Genomic DNA, 20000 nt, shown 5'->3' with positions numbered 1-20000 from the left:
AAACGCTGTATTTGTAACCTGTATTCAGGTGGCCACCTCTATTAAGCGGCCGCGGCCACCCTGTAACAGTCCTATGTTTATTTTTCTTTGTTATTTTCAACTGTATTTATAATTAGCGGCCATTCTTGAACGGAAAATGCGATCCATTATCGCTATAAGACAATAACATGTACAAATCTACTGTAGGCTGTTAATCGGCCGCTTAATATAGTTAATTAACGCTTTCCAGATGTTCGCAATGTGCTGAAGTACAGTACAAAATCACGATCGCAAAAACATATTCGTTTTGAGCATGCTTCACTCTTTAGCTAGGAATTTCTCTTTAATTAGCTTGTTCTTCAGCCACGTGGTGGAGAATGAATCACCTTCAACGCATGCTGGCAAAGGATTTCCAGGCCATAACCTCCACCTCTGTGACTCACTTGCCCTTTACCTTAACTTTCTTGTTGTTTGTTGTCCGTTTAAAAAATGTTACGTATAATACCGTTAAGTTCCAAGTTGGCAACTTCGTTTAAAGTATTGATCGCTTGAAAGAGTGTTAATTGTCGCATTGTCTCCTTGCATGACGTGTTTTTGTATGATACCCCATTAAAATTAACATTAGCCCACACACAGTGCGTACTCTTAGTGATACTGATGATTAAGTGGCCAGTTCCTCAAGTCCGGAGGGTGGCCGTTATATACAGGTTCGACTGTACTGAAAACAATGACATGTGGTTTAGGACGTTTCCATTTCCCAACCATTCCGGTTGGGATGTAAATGGAACACACGTTTTTGGTTCGTTCCACTGGAAAATTTCGGGAATAAACGGAACTTCTGAAAAGGTAGTCCTGTTTTCCCGTTGGAAACTTTCCGATGGAAATGTGTGTTCCATTTACAACTTTTGAAAGGTCTTACCACTTCCAGGCTATTCACGGCCACATTTTTGAATTTTGGCGCGTAAAATCGCAATCACTGGGCGGCGAACGGACCTGAGTTAAATGGAACACGTTTTTCACCCGATGGAAATTTCCACCGAGATTTCCGGAAATTTTGTGTAAATGGAAAACGCCCTTAGTTTCCTTTCAAGGGTGGCCGCTCAATACAGATAAAAATAACAAAGCAAGACAAATATAGGACAGCTACAGGGTGGCCGGGGCCGCTTAATATAGGTGGCCGCCAGGAGCCCATCAAGGGGAGCCTCTATCTCCCATACTTGGCCTTGGAGTCAACCCTTTCCCGAGTAGATCTATTATTAGAACGCCTCCCAGGGGAAGTTTCACACGCCCTCAGTTCGAAGAGTCAATAAAAACAGAGCTATGACAGTCACTGTTTTACCCACACGATCAGGCTGAGAAATCGGTAATGATTTAATAATTTTTTAAATGATTTTTCCGCTTTTCGCGGTTTACTCGACAGAAATATGATACTTTTCGCGGGAAAAAGCCGTTCTTAAAATAAATCTAGTACTCGGGTAAGGGTTGACCCAAGGAATTAGTGGAGATAGAGGCTCCCCTTGATGGGCTCCTGTTGGCCGCCCAATACAGGCGACAAATACAGCGTTTGTATGAGCGAAAACTCGGGACTTTGAAAACTGGCCGCTTAATGCAGGGTCTCTATTTACAGGTTCGACTGTAATAATAATTATAATGATAATAATAATAATGATAACTAAGGTTTTCGATAAGCATTTAAGAATAAAAAGCAGCGATATAAAAGAATGACGTTTCGACGGCTCCATGCCATAATTCTCAAATTCAAATAACAAACATTATGTGAGTTCATGATATAGTGAAGTGTACGGGTGAAGGTCTCAGTGCATATTATTAATAAGAGAAAATAAAATAAAATAGAATTCCAAGCGTGGTGTGCTTGAACTGTCAAATAAAAAGCAAAACTTTAATAATAATAAAAAATAAAAATAAACTAAAAATAAAATAATAATAATAATAATAATAATAATAATAATAATAATAATTACAATAACAACAATAATGTGTCTTTATTCATTTGATATTGAATAATGCATATCAAAAGATAGAATGAAAATTAATTAGTATATTTAAAGCATGCGCTTACAATGTAGAATTGGCCACAATGCCAAATTAACTAATACAAAAACCCAATATTGCTAACTCATATCTAAGATTACGTCTACTAAGTTCCGTAAAGATTGTCGTGAATTGTCCACAACTTTTACGGAGACTAATGGGGGATTGCTTTATTCTAGGTAAAGGGTGTACAGAGGTTGAGCTATGTTGTTGCTTATCGTTTTGAAAAATCTTCTGTGCAACTGCTCTAAAATATCATGAATCGATTATAAAAGGTTTAACTGCAGCGTCTATTAACATACTTTTTAGAAAGAATTGCATAGTGTTCAGATCCGCTTCACTCGCTTTGTGTATTTGATAGCCATAAAAAAGGGTTAAAGAGAGCTATCGTTCCTGATTACATCCTTCCTCCTTAGCCCCGCCCCCCCCCCCCCCCCCCAACCTCCCTGAGTACTTATAAACATTTATTGGCATCGGCCAGGAGCCCATGACTAGAAGCGAACAACAGCTCTATATTCCTGTCACGTCGTTTTGACAGATCGATTTATTTTTAGATTGAGTCTCCCGCGAATAAGACTCCCGCAAGAGCCCGATGACCAATCATAGGAAACTGACTGGACGTCATAGCGTCACCGACCTGGAATACCCTTTTTTTTTAAGAAAAGGTAGTCTAAAAATAGATCAGTCTGTTAAAAAGCCGTGACATAGGGTTAATATGGGAGTTGTTCCCTCCTGCATTGGCGTATAAAAATTTACTGGCATTACTTTCATCATTACCTTTCGCCTCAGTAATGATAAACCAATTGAAAATTAAAGAAACTTTCGAAGGTCGATATCACTCATTATCGTTATCATTACGGTCACACGTAACCTTTAATTCTATTGCATAACAAACCTCTTGATACTTGTGTTGAGTTTTGTCGGCCAAATGTTTATAAAGATGTCTTCGCCAAGGTAAAATAGGACACCATGCTTCAGCCTGTTGACGGGAGTGGGCAAAAGAACTTAAACATAAAGAATGATAAAACGGCGTCATGTTTGGTCTGTATTAATGTAAAGACGTTACTAATTAAGACAAGTAACTAAGGCTGTCATTATCCCTATAAAAAGAAGAAACTATTGTTCAATTTCATTTCTGTTATCGAACAACTTAGTTTTCGTTTTCGTTTTCGTTTTTGCATAGTCTCGATAAACAAATTTATTTATCGTGTGAGCAGTTTTTCAACCTAGTCCCCAGGCGTGCTCTTACTGAGCAGAACAACTCGGGTTTCTGAAAGGTTGCTGCGGCTTTTTTAAACTCAGTCAGCAGACTCAGTTTCTAGTGGATGGTAGGGGCATCTATAAACTTGAAGTCTGCAGACAATGTGTTACGCAACATGCTCTCACTCAATAATCCGTACTACTATGGTCACGAGGTCAGATCGATTGAACATGCATGTTCAACCTTTAAGTAGCAAATGGGTAATGGCTATCAATTTAAGAAAGCTCTACTATCATTTTACCTCGCTTAAAAATATCAAAATAGAACAGTCATCTTTTGGGTCCATCTTATGTTGGTCGATGTAACAAGCCTTGTTTGTTGTCCAAAGGTCTCTCATCCACTGGAAGAATAAAAGAATGCAAACTAGACTCAGTTCCCCTTTTATTATTCCCCCCCCCCCCCCTCCTCCAAAGGTCCAAAATCTACTTCAATGTAACAAACGAGAGACGACTCGTCCCCAAGTGTCTCCTTTGTTTCCAACGGGGCGCTCAAGGAGTCTTGAGATTCCAGTGATGACAAACGATAATCTTTCAGGCCCCAGATTCGTTTCTCTCCCATCTGTCCCTTTCCCGGATATCATAAGGGATCTCTTTCTGAAGTCTAGTCGTTACACCCTTTCAAAGTGTAAGACTTGGATACCCCAGAGTCAGTTCCTAGCCATGGCTGCGAAATATCTGCAGTGACTGCGATGTTTTGAACAATGAAGGCCTTACCATGGAGAGTTCCGTAGCGGAAGGCTGATATTCTGCTGATCGACTTTGAAAGAGCAAGACTTCGAGCAAAAGCAAAACAGAACACCCCCCCCCCCCCCCCTTCCACAGTTACCACCTCAAGAACCTCGACTTCTTTGATATCCTGAGATTGAAGGTGGTGATGTTAATGGTGTGATGCACCCGTGAGAAAGATGATAAACTAGTTGCTTGGCAACGAGCGAGAGGACGACCGTAAAACATCAGAGTTGTACAACAATTTACCAACAGTACCATTATTAAATTTGAGGCGTCGGGAATTGTAGAGCCCGTGGGCCAACTTACAATCTCAGAGTGTCAGAACCAAGAACCACCACCGAGAATCGTTAGCTGCGCGAAAAATCTATAACAGATCTATTTGTCTACAACAGTTCACCTCCAGATCCTCGACCTCAGATGGAAGCTTTTCTTTGCAGCAGACTTGACTGCCGGATATGTTCCTTCATGAATTTATGGAAGAATATCACGGCTACACAAGGCCAAATCAAGATTCGAAGTCACTTTGCTAAGTCACCAGCCAGCTTATCTACAGTATTCCGTGTCGTGAATACCCTGGAATTGTATACATGAGATAAACAGGCCAGGGACTTCGTAAACGCTTCAGGAAAACCGTCTTGAGTTTATTAAGAAGAAATGGCATTACCCGGACAGGCCACCAGTGCAAAACGAATCCACCGGCAGCTGGAGGAGACGAGGGTCACCGTAGTCCTGTTCCGGGACTCCCTCTTACACCGCCCTGAAAATGGGCCTGGAACCCAGGCGGGAAAAGAGAAAGTCCTGTATTACTTGCAGGCGCATCCTCGGAATGAACCAATCATATTGCATTAGATGCCAGGCTGGATATGTAAATAAAGGGAACCCGATCACAGTGATGTTGGAAAATTATTGCCGAATAAATGTAACGACCGAGAGAAGATCGCAATAAATCGATGCAAAGGCTGAACTAGTAAATATAGCATAGGATTTCAATAAGCGACAAAACAGCTCGGAGTCAGAATTTCATATTATCTGCAGTACTTTACCTCTAACAATGAGTTTCAGAAGGAAAGTGCTTTTAAGTAGCAACGATTAAAGCAAGGTGACACACGCTTTTAAGTAGCATTATTTTATCGTTATTAATTAATATTCACGAACAAATTTTGACCAGAAAAAAAAATCGTGACAATTAACGTCCGAATAATCGATTTTTAACTGTGCGTATATATGTATAAATTATTGCTTCATAATTGCGTTATCAACACAAACTGGTATGTAAAGAAACAAATAGTCCAGGTTGTGATTCAACTTCGTTTAACTTTTTATCTAACTTTATCAGGAATAATGCTCAGTTTTTCTGTCATGCAATCATCTTTTAGTTTTACCGATATAAAAATCACTGTAGTCTCAACAGCCAGCTCTACATAAGACCTTAGCCATTTGGCCACGGCCTTAAGTCTGTCCTTATGAGGAAAGAAAGATTTAATGCAACGAGTGCTTTGAAAAATTATTCTAAGAAAAAATTAATAGTCTGAGTAAATTACTCTACTCTAATTACTCAAAAAAAAAAAAACTCTGTGTCACCAGTGTTTGTGTATTATTCCTGATAAAACTGAGAGTATTTACGACATTTTGCACCTGACTGTTTTATATTGGGTATACAAAAAATTTGTGCCCGATTTTGAAAAAAAATTGGTTGGCGTAAACTCCTGAAACAATCACAGTTTCAATAATTACTGGGCAACTCAAGTATATGCTCACTGGATCAGTGCAATTATCACATAACTAGATCGACAGAGGTAATGAAAAATAAATAATGAACAATAAACAAGAGTTCCAGCTGGACATTTATTAGTCTTCGTTGAGCGATTCACATCCACAACTTACAGTATATTTGTAAGTTTCAAGGAGTCTCGGAAGAGCAATTAAATCAAAATTTGATATTTTTCTGCGCCAACATCATGCAGCTGTTCAGTTGAGTTTCAGACACGAAATTCCATACTTTCGTATGTCATACATCTGATCTTCCACGATTGGGACTCACAATAAGAAGGACTGACTTACAATTAACATCGGACTCGGATCGAAGAAAATCGCAAACATATTAAAGGGACAACCATGTAGCAAACAGACTTGCCAAATCGTGTTGCAGGTTTAACAAAACCATCATTACCGGTAACGACTGCACGAACAGCTTGCAGTTGTTCCGCCTTAGGCACAAAGGTAAAGTGAAAGCGAAATCAATTGCCTCCAGAAACTTGAGGTTATAATTTCCTTTCACATTATCCTCATGTATCCAGTGTAAAAGCACTCGGAATAAACTATGCCCAAATAAGGAATCTTTTTCCAAATATGGTTTTTCCTCCAGTTTCGGGGGAAAAAATGGCGTCATTCCGAGCATGCGCCTGCAAGTAATACAGGACTCTCTCTTTTCCCGCCTGGGTTCCAGGCCCATTTTCAGGGCGGTGTAAGAGGGAGTCCCGGAACAGGACTAGGGTCACCGTCGTCAAAGCAGGTCTAGTCTATAAGAGTAGGAAAGACAAAGACGCAACTAGATGCTATTCAAATATAAATCTTGTACCTTGGCTCCAACTGGATTGAAGCAGGATTTTGCCATCCTGTGAAATGCGGGCGAGCCCTCTCAATACTGCGCGCGAGCGTCTTTTAAATGTTTCTCTTAATTATGTATGATTTTTATGGCTCGTTTGCAACGCATTGTGATGTTTTCTCTTAATGAAGACGGTATTGTCGAAACGTGATATACATGTATGTTGTAACAGTGCATTCAAGATAACTTTTTTCTCGCAGGACATCTCATAGCTTCTCATGTCACATCTATCCCATAAACCCAAACAATGGACCTTGAGCCGTACACACATTAACTGCGTTCAACACGGATAACATTAGACGACACCCGCTGGAACCTCGTGTGACATTTCTTTATATTTTACACGATGCATTTTAGAGATTAGGGAACTTAAGCAACGACAACGGCAACGAAAACGTGACAAATCTGCATATTTAGTGGACAAAAACAACAGGTTTGCACGCCCTGCACGTACGTTTTTCATTTTTGTCCATTTCTTTGCCGTCGTCAGCAAAACAACAACGTGAAATAACCAAATTTGAGGTCTCATGGATCGGTCTCATGAAGAACGTCAGCACTTGAAGATAAATTTTCACTTTTTCCCGTAAATTAAGCGCCTTTCCGACCAGTGTCAATTTTGAGAAACTATCACACCCTTATCACTTTAAAAAAGTTTAAATAGTCACGAAGTGATTGCAATAACGCGAATTGTTGCCGTTGTTGTTGTTGCTTAAGCTCCCTACTTAAAGATCTACGAAGACGTCGACGAAAACACCACAAAAAAGCAGTATAATGAGTTACAAGAGGAAAAACTGTCATGCGGCAAGTGCGGCAAGCGTTTTAGCACATTTCTCTGCGGTATTCTGCATAACAAATCACTAAATTTGAGGTTTTAACGACAACGTGATCATGCAAATGTGAAACTATCATTTTATATTTGTTCTCTGAAACCACTCGCACCAAGTAAGTTTCAGGACATTTCGCCTACATTGTGCGACGGTAGCGAGATGGGAAACTCTTCAAGAGAGTCTTCAGTAATCCAGGGCTGAACCTAAATGACCATACTGACGGTCTACCTCGCTGCAGTCATCTCTACCCTACTGTATGCCTGTGAAACATGGGTCCTCTACCGAAGACACATCCGAAAACTTGAGAGATTCCACCCATCCAAACTTACCCAAATTCTGCGAATCAAGTGGCAAGAGCGAATTGCTCAGTAAGAACGAAGTCCTCTTTTGAGCAGACATGAAAAGCCTGGAAGCCATCGTTACCTGACATAGACTAAGATGGGCTGGGCATCTTTCCCGAATACAAGACTACCGCCTTCCCAAACAAATCCTCTTTTCTGAACTTGCATCTGGCAAAACACCACAAAGGCGCCCCCCAAAAAAGCTACAAAGACCAGCTCAAGGCTACCTTGAGTAGGGGCGAAATCGACCAGGCCAGTTGGGAGATGGTAGATGCTGAAAGCAATCCTTGGAGAAGGCTTATTCATTAAAAAAAGCAGTTTTTGAGAACAACAGAAGGCAGCATGACGAGACCAAGAGATTTGAGAGAAAAGCAAGAACTCAAAACCCCGTGAACTCTCCTATCATCTCCTGCGGTGGTTGCGGTCAACATTTCCGTGCGAACATTGGACTGTTATCACATCGAAGAAAGTGTCAGTGAGCAAACTATACTCGGAGCCGAGTTTCGTTAACGACGACGTCGATGTTATTTTGAGGTGACGTTTTTGTCGACATCGCCGTCGTAAATCTTGAAGTCCTTATTTTCAACACGGAACTGATTACACGAAGGAAAGTCCTAGGTATGAGACACAGCCCTGAGATGATAGGCATTCAGTTTAGAAAGTAACTACGATTTGGTGTTGTGCTAATGATCTGGCCCCAGTTGTTCAAAGGTCAGAGAACTTGATGCGGTGGATAAGTCTCTATCAAGAGTACAAAATATTCTTCTGGTTAAAAGTTTGCCAAGGCTCTCACCACTGGCTCACGGCCTGGTCCCTCTGTGATCTCGGTTGATGATCAAGATTCCATCATCCAAGAGTAAGATTTACCCAAATTGGCCTATAGTACTAAAAAAATACTGGGTGGAGGGAGAAAGTACGCCAAAATACAGGGAGACGGGAGACCCAGCGCGAAAAGAGAGGACTGAGTATGTCTTAAAAACGTGACATCAGTCTTTTATGCGGGAAAAGCAGATATTGAAATCCAAAAAGAAAATTGGGGGTAACAACGCATTCTTCGAAGATAATTAATCAACAATATTTGTAAAAAGCTTTAAAATACAAAGCAAGGTATGGCATTCTTTTCCAATTTCAAGCTTAATTTTGTCTGAAAAATGCACCGATACCCCCAATTTTCTTTTTGGATACCAAGAGCACTTGCAAAGTTCTGCTTTTTTCGCATAGTTTTGAACCGCGCAAAAATATCCCTGTATTAATAAGCGCCACCCATTGAAAATCCGAGTATCTCGAGATGCGCTGAACATATGCGCAATAACAATAGTATGCATCGTCCTTAAAGCCTCACTGAATAGATCTGAATATATGTTAATACAGGAAAATGTACAGATCTGTTCCCCGCTGGACCCGCTAAACAGTTATATCAAGAGAAGAATGGGTAGACACTGGGTATCCAAGAGTATTTCGAGTTTTGAATGTTATTTTCGCGCTTAATTATCGCGCTTCACGCTAGTAAGTTCTCGCTTCATTGTTTGGCGATGACCGTAAGTGAGATTTAGAGGCCATATCGGAAAATCGTTAGACCACGCCGCGAGTAAGTGTTCGCCGAAACGTGACACTTCGGAGAGGTCTGCCTTCTCTGTGCCATTTGTGTCTTCTGTGACGATTCAAAGATCATGGTTAAGGGCAAGGCCCTGGTGAACACGAAAGGTTTTCTGTCTTCTGTGTACTGCGTGTGTGTTTAGGTCTGTTTAGCCGTCAGTAATAAAACGAGTAATGCTTTCCGATTTGGTGCTTCCACTTGGTTTTGAGAAATGTACAGCAATACAGCAACTTAATCTTAAGAAATACTTTATTTTTGACCTTGGAATCGAGCTTTCGGTATTTCCGACATGTCATACGATCATCGATAACAACGCCGCCGTTGTGCTCTTTGCTGAGGAAGTAATTTAGCTGTCACTTAAACATTGACCTTCTGGTACTAGAGACGGTGTCAAGTAAAAAGTGTTTTTGGACATTTTGTGCAAAAATAATTATACTGCAAATTGCTTAAGTCGGGAAGCTGTTGAACTAAACTGACTGAGAATGTAATCGTATTAAAAGAGTTTTTTCTTAAAGATCTTCATGGACTTCGTACCATTGAACACTTAGCAAGACAATATATCCAATCAATACCATAAAGACACAAGAGGCTGTTAGTTTGGCAAGGCAGCCAAGGTAGGGTATGAAGTATTTTCATTCGCACCGCTTTAATTACTACTTTTCAACAAGCGTACAAGATGTATTATAAAGGAACAAACAGCACACGGTGTTACATATTCCAAATACAGAAATTACACTTCATATACTCGAAATTAAATCCCTTTCCTCCTGGAAGAAAAATTCGACATAAAGAAAACTTGCGAAAGAAAAATAAACAGAAAAATACAGGAACAAAACATTTCATTTTCTCTGTTTCACTGTTATCTAATCTACCCTTGATTCATGGCCCTTAATTTACAGGTTCGTACGCAAATGATAGTCTTAATAAAGAACAGAGTCCTTAAAACGAACAGGTTTCCACCTCTCTCGTCTCGAAAGTCTGGATTCTCTGCCAGGACTACAGGAAACTGGAGTAGTAGAAACAGCAATACGTGGACTTGACGTTGACGCGTCGCTCTCAGAAACAGGAAACTCTTGTTCACGCAAAGGTAGACAAACTGGTTTCGTCGGTTCAGCCTCACAGGCTGTAACTGCAGGCTCCTCAGCAACATTTGAACCATGCTGAATTTGCACCTGATCCTCTATTGGGGCTGAACCACCGACTATTGTGTCGTCTCAAATGGTGAATTGAAGTTGTTCCTTTTCTGTTGACGAAACAACACCAAATCGCCTTCCTGGATATTAGATTTCTTAGAATTCGCCTTCATATCTGCACAAGTCTTCGTCGTGCATTTTGCTTCAACATCTCTTTGTCTCGAACCCAAATTGTTATCAACACTGTAGTTAAACTGAGGAATTTTGCCTCGAATTTCTCTACCACCGAAGAGCAAGGAGTAAGGACTTCTCCCAGTCATTATATGTGGAGTCGAACAGTACACACGCAGGAATGACCGAATAACAAGAAGTAAGGACTTCTCCCAGTCACTATATGTGGAGTCGAACGGTACACTCGCAGGAATGACTGGCAAAAGCGTCTTCCATCCACGCCCTGCAGCAGTAATAGTCACAACGAACTTCTGGTGACTCGGTCTTCGGAAGTGGTTGTGTTTGCTTCCGCTGAGTTGGTGCCTGACAAGATAGGCAGCTACGGACTGTGGTCTCCACCATGCGATCTATTCCGGGAAACCAGATAGAAGAACGTAGCAGCTGCTTCGTCTTTACGATGCCTTGATGCCCCGCATGACTAATGCCGACCACTCTTTGCTGTAAGCTTTTGGGCACAACTGTACGTGATCCTCTGAGAAGATATCCATTCGCTACCGACAGCTTGGAATGTACCAATCTGAAAGGTTTCAAATCTTTACAATTCTACCTTGTCTCTTCACCGCCATTCTGCGCCAGGTCTATCACCAATGTTAGAGTGTGATCTTTCTCAGTGGCTTCCCTAATTTTTTCCATGGAAAGGGCTTGTCGGACATTTCTCTGTATGATGGGCTTCACAACCGCTTTTGTCTGCCTCTGGGCTCGCGATAGTCAGCGGTGTCCTTTGGCGTTTAGACAGGATGCCTGGGTCTGTACTCCACCGTGAAGTCGAACTCTTGCAAGTAGATACAAAATCTTTCTATTCTCACTGGTGGCTTGCTGCTTGAGTTGTTGAAGATGAATTCCAAACGGCTTATGATCAGTGATGATCTTAAATCTTGCACCAGCGAAGTACATGCGGAGACGCTCACACGCCCACCGAACAGCTAATCTTCCTGTTCTCTCTGGCTGTACCTCTGCTTAACCGGGCTGAGGGCTCTACTTATGTAAATGACAGAAATGTGACCTCCTCTCTTCTCTGAGTTAAAAAAGCACCAAGGCCCACTGGGCTAGCATCCACCACAACTTCTGTCTCTACTCAAACTTCGTAGTAAGCCAATGTTGCATTCTCAACCAGAGAATTCGTGAGCTTTTCCAGCTCCAGCAGTTCCTTTTCCTAGTAAGCTCACCTAGAGGGGCTGAAAAAGTGGAGGAATTCCTCCTGTAACGCGCGGAGTAGTTGGTCATCCCTAAAAAGGACTGCACCTCCTATGCATTGGTGGGTCGCTCAGCTTCCCTTAGTGCTTGAACTTTTCACTGGATCCGGTGATACTCCGAGTGTTTCGTGTGCGAGTGTTTCTGAGGGCCTCGTCATGAAGCTTAGGTGTCTTGCCGTACACAATTATGTCATCTACAATGTTCTTCGATCCGTCAACTGTGGAAATTGTCTTCTTGATCTCTTCATGAAACACCTCCTGGCAATAACAGTGCCAAAGTTGAGACGATTTTAACGTTTCAAACCCCATGATGTCGAAAATGTGCTCAAGTGTCTGGATCCTGGATCGAGCTCGAGTTGATGGTACTCATGATTTAGATCAAGCTTCATTAGTTGGATAATCTCACCGCCCCATTCACCTACTGAAGTACATCTTCAACGGTGGGAAACTCCCGCTTCCCACACTTCATAGCTTTGTTAGGTTTCCTCATGTACACGCAGATGCAAATCTCTCCCTCTGCCTTCTTTGGTTGTTTGGCCAGCGCAGAAATCCACGAGGTTGGCTCCTCTTCCGGAACCGATTCTATCACTCCCGCGTCTTCTAACTTTCGGAGCTCTCCTTTAACTTCATCTTGGTAGTGATAAGGAATCTTCCCGTTCACTGGCGTAACTGACTCATCAACTCGAATCTTCACCTTGGCGTGCTTGTGTTTCCCGATGCCATCAAACAAACAGCTATACTCTGAAATATGCTAGCGACAGCTGGTCTCATCTCAGCCTTTCCCTCACCATCTTCTGCTTTCGTAATCTTAAGCACTCCAAGTTGCATCGCGGTATCGAATTCGAGCAACATTTCTCCATCCGTTTTCCCTTTCACAACTACGAATGTTGCTAGGACCGCTTTGTTTCCAGCATCGATCACAGCCTTACATTTTCCAGCAACGGGTATCGGGGTTTCACTTGCATATCCGTAAAGCTTAACCTTCGTCTTTTCTAGATACAGCTTTTCCGCGGACTCTTCTTGAATTTTCAGAAATCTTTCTTCGTCCATTACATTGACACTTGCGCAAGAGTCCATAGCCATTAGGACCTTCACGCCATTCAAGAGAAATTTCTCAGTAGCCTTTCTTCCTGCGCCTGAATGCATCCAGCCGCGAGAAAGTTTGTTAGTATATTCTTCATCGGAGTCGTCCTCGTCAGACGCATCATCAACTTGATTTACCTTCTTGGCTGAATCGCGAACGCTGTTACAAACACGTGCGAAATGGTTTCTCTTGCCACACCGTTAACACGTTTTCCCAAACGCCGGGCACTTGCGAGGTTCATGCACGAGTGCTCCTTCCACAGGATCGCTGGCTAATTTGCTTTGGCTTAACTGCAGAATACCTTGCCAACTCGAAGCTATAACCTAAATTGCTTGGATACACAGATACGCAGTGGAAACCAGTATTTCACCTTTCTGACGCGCCAAACAAAGAGAGCGAAGGAGACTGATGTATATGTATTTCTGGTTCATAAAGCACGATGATAGAGTGAAAGACAACGATGTATCTTAAAGCGCGATCAATCTCCTTGTTGATATGTATTTCTCGTTCTTAAAGCGCGATGATCGAGTCATTTTACAGTTCGGTTAACTACACTTTTCTCGGAATAGCACTCGATTCCTGATTAAGCCTAAGCTCTCGTTTTCAGTGATTAGGTCTAAGCACTACAATATGGTGTCCGTGGTCCGCGAGAAAAAAAGGATAATCTTGAATATCTTACCTGAATCAAAACGCCACGAACTGAAATTTTCCCTGGAGATACCTTTTTCGTTTCTTGCGATAATATTAAAATTGGCAACTTCCAAGCTGAAATATTTCTCTTGTAATTCGAAAAAAGGTGAGCGTAATCGCGAGCCACGCGTGCGCGAATTTGGTCCTTGGTCCACGAATCATGTAAGCAGCCCAAAAAAATACCTGTTAATCCCGATAATAATTTCTGTACGAACATGCTATTGCTATCCTTGATATATATTAGGTACAGTCGTATTGGATGTCGTTGTGAGTACAGAATTTGTTTTTATTTTCAGTTGACCGTCTCCCGGCTGAACACAAGCTCCATTTCTATATAAGAACGTAAAGATATTCTATACATACAAAAGAAGGTGACCCGTTCGTAAACATGTATGAAGAAGATTTTGAAAATATTCAATTAAAGCAAAGACCTTTTCCATTTATCGAAGGTTTTCTTTATCTGCTTTGCATCATTTAAGTTCCCAGGGGTCATAACTAGTAGAAGTCGTGGACCAAGGACACCTATGCGCAACTTTTTCAAGAGTCGATAAAACAAAAGTTTAAAACTCTGCAGCAAATTCGTTCCCAGCCGCAGAAACAAGTTTATCTGTAAATCTGTTCTGCAAAAAAACACGTGTTCCCGTTGCGTTTTATCTTTACACAAGCCAAGTGAACATGACCAAATAAGTTATGGAGCCGCAAAAGTAAAGGCTTTCTAGAAAGACAAATTAACACACCTGTCAGCAAACTTGAATTCCGCACAATCACCGATAGCAGGAAAGCCGAAATTTCGTCATGTGAAAGAAGAATAATCAAGAAATCATGGGACGCATTTGGTTTTGGTGGTATTTTAGTTAACGAGGAAATATAACATCATGTTTGGAAAACTCGCGGACTACGGATCTCGCAGGCCAAGGACACCATACTGTATAGTAAAATTTTAGGTTTCATTTTTACACTTTTCAGGAGATTGTGTGAAGAAGAAAGCACTCGTTTACTGATTAAGCCTAAGGGCTCGTTTTAATGATTAAGCCTAAGCACTATTGTAAAATTTTAGCTTTCATTTTACGGTTCGGATAACTATACATGTATACTTTTTTCACGAGATCGTGTGAAAAAGAAAGCACTGCAGTTACTCCGGGTCTTATCCACTGCGTATCCGCGTATCCACTCCGAAATATACTTACCAGCTCAAAGAAAGAGAGAGACTTGCCCAATGCGTATCCAAGTATCCGCGTATCCACTCAGAAATATAATTACCAGCTCTAAAGAAAGAGAGGGACTTGCCCATTGGATAATAAAGCTTTTTCAGGACTAGTCTTCGATGTGGCAGGGTATTCTGCAGTTACTCCTTTGCTTCTTTTCTTGCGATTTCCCTTGAGACTTTCCGCTTCTACACGTGCGAAGGATGATTTGTATGTTTGCCACGATATTTTCCCACTCAAATTTTGTTTACGCTGAAATTTGCATCTTCAGTTTCTTTCGAACGTATCTCTTGCTCGTTCCTTTCCGACTCTTCTTCTGCCTGTGCTTCTTCGAGAAATTTTTCTTAAGTGTACCGATCTCTCACAGTCTTTCTTGCCAGCCTCCTGTTGCGAATAGTTTCCTGAAGATGACGCTTTATTTCCAAATCCGTATTATGGAATTCGCATTTTGCGGCTTCTGGTCTCGTGGTCATTTCGGGGCATCTTGCGAAACCTTGCGACCAGGACATCCGTATTCTTCTTGGGCAAAAAGAACGTGTTTAATTTAGCCATACTTTTGACGAAGTCGTTCGCTTCTTCTTCCAGTACCGGCTCAGGAATACTGTCAACCAAGTCACGAATCCTTTCTCCTCCGTAAATTCGAAGAGCTTTCACTTTTTTCCCGGGCCCTGTAATTTCGAACCGTTCAAAGTTGTCGTTTAACAACGCCGTCCATTTCTGCCATCGTATGCCTCTCGATGCTGCATCGCCTTCCACGAACTCAACGTACCTTGAACTTCGCCATCATCGTCGCCAATGTAGGTAGTATTTTCATCCGCACCGCGTTAATTACTACTTTTCAACACATACAAGCATATAGCGCTTACAAGATGTTTTATAAACGAACAAACAGCACGTGGTGTTACATATTCCAAAAATAGAAATTACACTTCATGTACTCGACACTACAGGGTATATCATTCAAAGGTAAGCTGGTACTACATGTTAAATTAAGACGTCTGTAGGTATTCAGAGTCTTCAAAGAGCAAAGTTCTTTTATGATAAGGAGTTTAGACTGGAAGTGTGGTGTTACGTCACATCATAGTTCATATAGATGGACTGGCTATGAATAACTGGAAAATTCAAAAGCGTGAATGGCCGTTTTTATACTAGAGACGCATAATCCGTCCAGAAGAATTATACGTCTCTCATGTTATCCGTCTAGTGTAAAGACGGGACGAACTATTTAAGACGCATAATTCGTCTGGGACGAACTTGGGCAAACATTTTTTCTGCGTCTTTTAAATTCCTCTAGTATAAAGACGAGCACAAGACGCATAATACGTCTGTACGAACTATCCAGTTTAGTGCGTCTTCGAAGACGCACTAAAGTAGATACTTCGTCCAGTCGCATAATGCGTCTTGTGCCCATCTTTACACCAAACGAATTTAACGGACGTAGAAAAATTGTTTGCCCAAGTTCGTCCCAGACGAATTATGTGTCTCTAGTATAAAAACGGCCAATAGTGACAGATCGCGCTTCATGTTAACTTGACCGTGACCATGCACAATCTTTTAAATGAGTTTCTGAACAAAGGTGGAATTTATTGCTTAGAGGAAATAAATGAATTTATGCTGAGTGTGACCGTGATGCTTAGTTAGTTGCTGCCCATGATGCAGTTGGGGCATTGCAGTCATCCGGGAATTTCTCTAGATCTTGCCCAGTGCAGAAACTAGGCTTAGGGCCTCTTTCACTAACTAATTCAAGAGAGTCAAAATTCCCAAACATATGTGGTATTATTTGTGTCCCAGCAAACAAAGCTCGCCCAAAGCGTCGCCTTGCCAACAATATCAGTCTTTATGCATGGAGCATGAAGCATAAAGATCAAAACTTCTGATTGGCTGTCTTTTAGAAAAAAGGGGTGTGGTTTGTGCATGGCCAGGGCCAAAACAGCGAACAAAAACATAAAACAAAGAAACTTGTCGAGTTTTCTAACGATCTCCATATAATACCTATGGTCACATCAACTCATCAAAGTACTGATCAGGGAGAACGGCCAAGAAAAATAGATAGGCAGAAAACTTCGTTTTAAAATATGGAGATAAGATATTTACCAAGAGTCCACAACTTATGGGCTCCTGTATTTACCTGACCGTTCCTGTCCCCTCAGAAAAGTATCTTTTTTTAAACCAAGTTTTGCGGTAAATAAACAATAGGCCAAATTAATGTTGTACCAATGCGCCAGTGCACAGAGCTACCTCTGTATCTTGTACCATTACGGTTTTTGGTCAACCAGGAAAAATGCCGCTAGATGTGAGCTCCAATTTCACAGGATTTTTTATAAGGGAATCTTTCTGACGTCATTATTTACATTTTGTCTCAGGCTATTCACAAATTGATTTCAAAAGGTAGAAGAACTTGTTAAACTTAGTTAAATGTCCAATTTTAAGCCTTTTAGCTTTGATAACGAGCCAGTTATTAGCCATGAAAAAGTAAGGAATTCTAGGGTGGCAAAAGCTAATGACACTTATTCGTGCCTATTGTTTGCCGAACCAATCACTAGGGCCGTTGTAGTAACCAATCACCAAAGCCGTTTGTAATAGCTGCGCCCTGATCATGGTAATTTCGGACTTCTTGGAGGCACACCTTCCTGTTCGCTTACCTGAACTTTATATGCACACAACGGATAAAGCCAATCATCCGGAATACTGCAATTTTTCTCAAGGGCTTTCGGTCGATCGACGTCTTGCGATATCTTACTTGTCTTTAATACTTCCTTGTCATTTGATAAGACGAACGTATTTGGTGTCATTGACATTGACCTGGCCACAATTAAAGTTTCTAAAACAAAAGAAAAACAACGAAAAATTTTGAAGGCTCATAAACAGCTTATTGTAGTCGGGCGTCATTTGAAAACAAGGTTATTCGTCCTAATAATCAAATGAAAGAATTACTCAGTCCTGTCTAGTAAGAGAAATACAGTTTTCAGATGACACAGTTCAGACAAGAGGTAGTTCAATGCAAACAAGGGTAACAAACCAGGCATTCTGATTGGCCAATGATGAAAAAAAGTTACAGATAACCAATCAAATGAGAGCCCTGAATGGTGCAATTTTCACGTGATTGCGTGGTACCCATGCGTTGCTTTGCTTATTTACGACAATGTCATCTCGAATTTTTACTCGTGAATATTATTGAGTAATCACATGACTTTTCTCGTGCAATTTGGAATAAATGAGCACTCGTACATCGTTTAAAAAACTACAACGTGCACTCTCCCAGTGGGTTCATGCAATTTTGTTTGTCTTTGAAAAACGAACTCGAGCTTATTTATTCCAAATTGTACTCGAAATCGTTCTTGGGTCATTGCTGTCGAGAGTGTACATTGCTGTCGACAGTGTACTATATTTGTTTTTTTTTTAATTCCTTCGCAATGGGGCCATTAATTATTGAACTGAAAAAAACGCCGGGCTGCAACCTATTTCATTTTTGCTATCAACAGACGGCTAGCACCAGCAAAAAGGTCCTAAATAACTGGGATCTCTTCGACATACCAGTTTTTCAGAAGTCCTGGGGACGTGCTATAGTACCAATACTGTTTGAGATTTTTTTTACTTGGGCTTTCTAGAGGAAACGCCCGACTTTCGTTTTTTCAGCGTTCAGGTACAAATCGCACTCAAGCTTGTAAAGCGCATGCGCGAAGTTAACCGAAGTATAAATATCAACCTCATTTCCAGGGTCTCTCTTCTCTGCTTCCATTATGGTTGAGGAAACAGACCCTGGTTGCGGCTGGTCACGTTGCACTCCTTGACAAACATTTTTCCACTGGGGTAGGGTTCTGGTTATTTTTTGATCCCTCAACTCGTATTCGTTTGACAAGGCATTTTTTAAATAAATAAATAAATAAATAAACAAATAAATAATCTTTACCTTACAATGTAAGTTTCAAAAAGGTAAATGTTATATATTCTCACAGGAGATTCCAAAAAAAAGCGGTCAAGCTTAAAACAAGAGTTTTGTGACCGATAAGACCTTTAATGTCGAGCGGCGATTAACGGTCACAAAAAAAAAAAAAAAAAAAAATTCGTTAGTAGCTCAAGTTGCTTCTACAGGTTATACAGTATCATAAAACTAGTTTGCCTAAATGGTAGAAATGCTGCCGAGGGGAAGGGAGATGATCAATTGTGCTTACGGTAATTAAACGACGGTTCGTGCGTGGAATTGAAGGGAGATTTTAATACGTATTGAGCAGGGACGTTACAAAACGTGGACCCCCAACTGGACCTCCTTCTGGACCCCACTCGAGAGAAGAAAGAAAACAATAGATGGTTTTCACAGTGACGTCATCGATTTCTAACATTAAAATCACAGGGTCATCTGAATTTTTATCTAAATGAGGTTGGATATAACCTAGAAATAAATCTTTTTTCAATTTTCCAGTTCCGTGACGTCTGTCGTTTCGAAAATACAGCATTTGTCACCTTGCATGACACCATGATACAAAGCTATTTGGTTGAAAAAAATGTTTATCCCTATGAATTTCAGCAGTTCGAGCCTTTCAAGTACATCAGATGCCTTATTAAACATGTATTTTATTTCATGAGCGAAAAGTGAGGGCTTTCATCGTAAAGTGAACTCTAGATGTTTTCCGTTGATTACAGACCGCCATATTGGTGGACAACGTGGAGTCTCCATACAAAACTCTGCAAAATTGCGTGAAACGCTTCACCAAATAAACATTCCAAGTTCTTGGCGTTTTTTATTCAACAACTGCCATGCCATGTCCCAGGGTTATGCATAAATGTTCCTGAAGTAGGTATCTATATGCATATATCGTAATTAGCTTTATATTTAACCTATGTTATTTGTATACGCAATTCAGTTTTACGACTGCAAAGTATTTATACACTAAACTATCTATCTATCTATCTATCTATCTATCTATCTATCTATCAATCAATCTATCTATTTATCTATCTATCTATCTATCTATCTATCTCTCTCTCTCTATTATACTTTTTAGCAGTCATGATCACAACTCACCGATTCCGAAGGATTGAGCGAGAAACACGTGTTGACTGTTTTATAGTTCAA

At 40.9% G+C, this 20000-nt stretch overlaps 1 protein-coding gene across 1 annotated transcript in view; it reads right to left on the bottom strand.

Moving 5' to 3' along the window:
- LOC138019379 (alpha-1,6-mannosylglycoprotein 6-beta-N-acetylglucosaminyltransferase A-like) overlaps positions 1-20000 on the bottom strand; it is a 74360-nt gene that overhangs the window by 38214 nt on the left and 16146 nt on the right. The window contains exons 2-4 of the mRNA XM_068866148.1: positions 17569-17747; positions 3534-3632; positions 2927-3010 (exon numbers count right to left, since the gene is read on the bottom strand). Coding sequence (XP_068722249.1) covers positions 2927-3010; positions 3534-3632; positions 17569-17747 — 362 coding nt within the window. The remainder of the gene's footprint in view (positions 1-2926; positions 3011-3533; positions 3633-17568; positions 17748-20000) is intronic.

This window comes from Montipora capricornis, chromosome 10 (assembly GCF_036669925.1).
Source record: "Montipora capricornis isolate CH-2021 chromosome 10, ASM3666992v2, whole genome shotgun sequence".
NCBI lineage: Eukaryota > Metazoa > Cnidaria > Anthozoa > Scleractinia > Acroporidae > Montipora > Montipora capricornis.
Note: the sequence above shows the minus strand (reverse complement) of the source record. Positions and strands in the feature narration are given on the sequence as shown.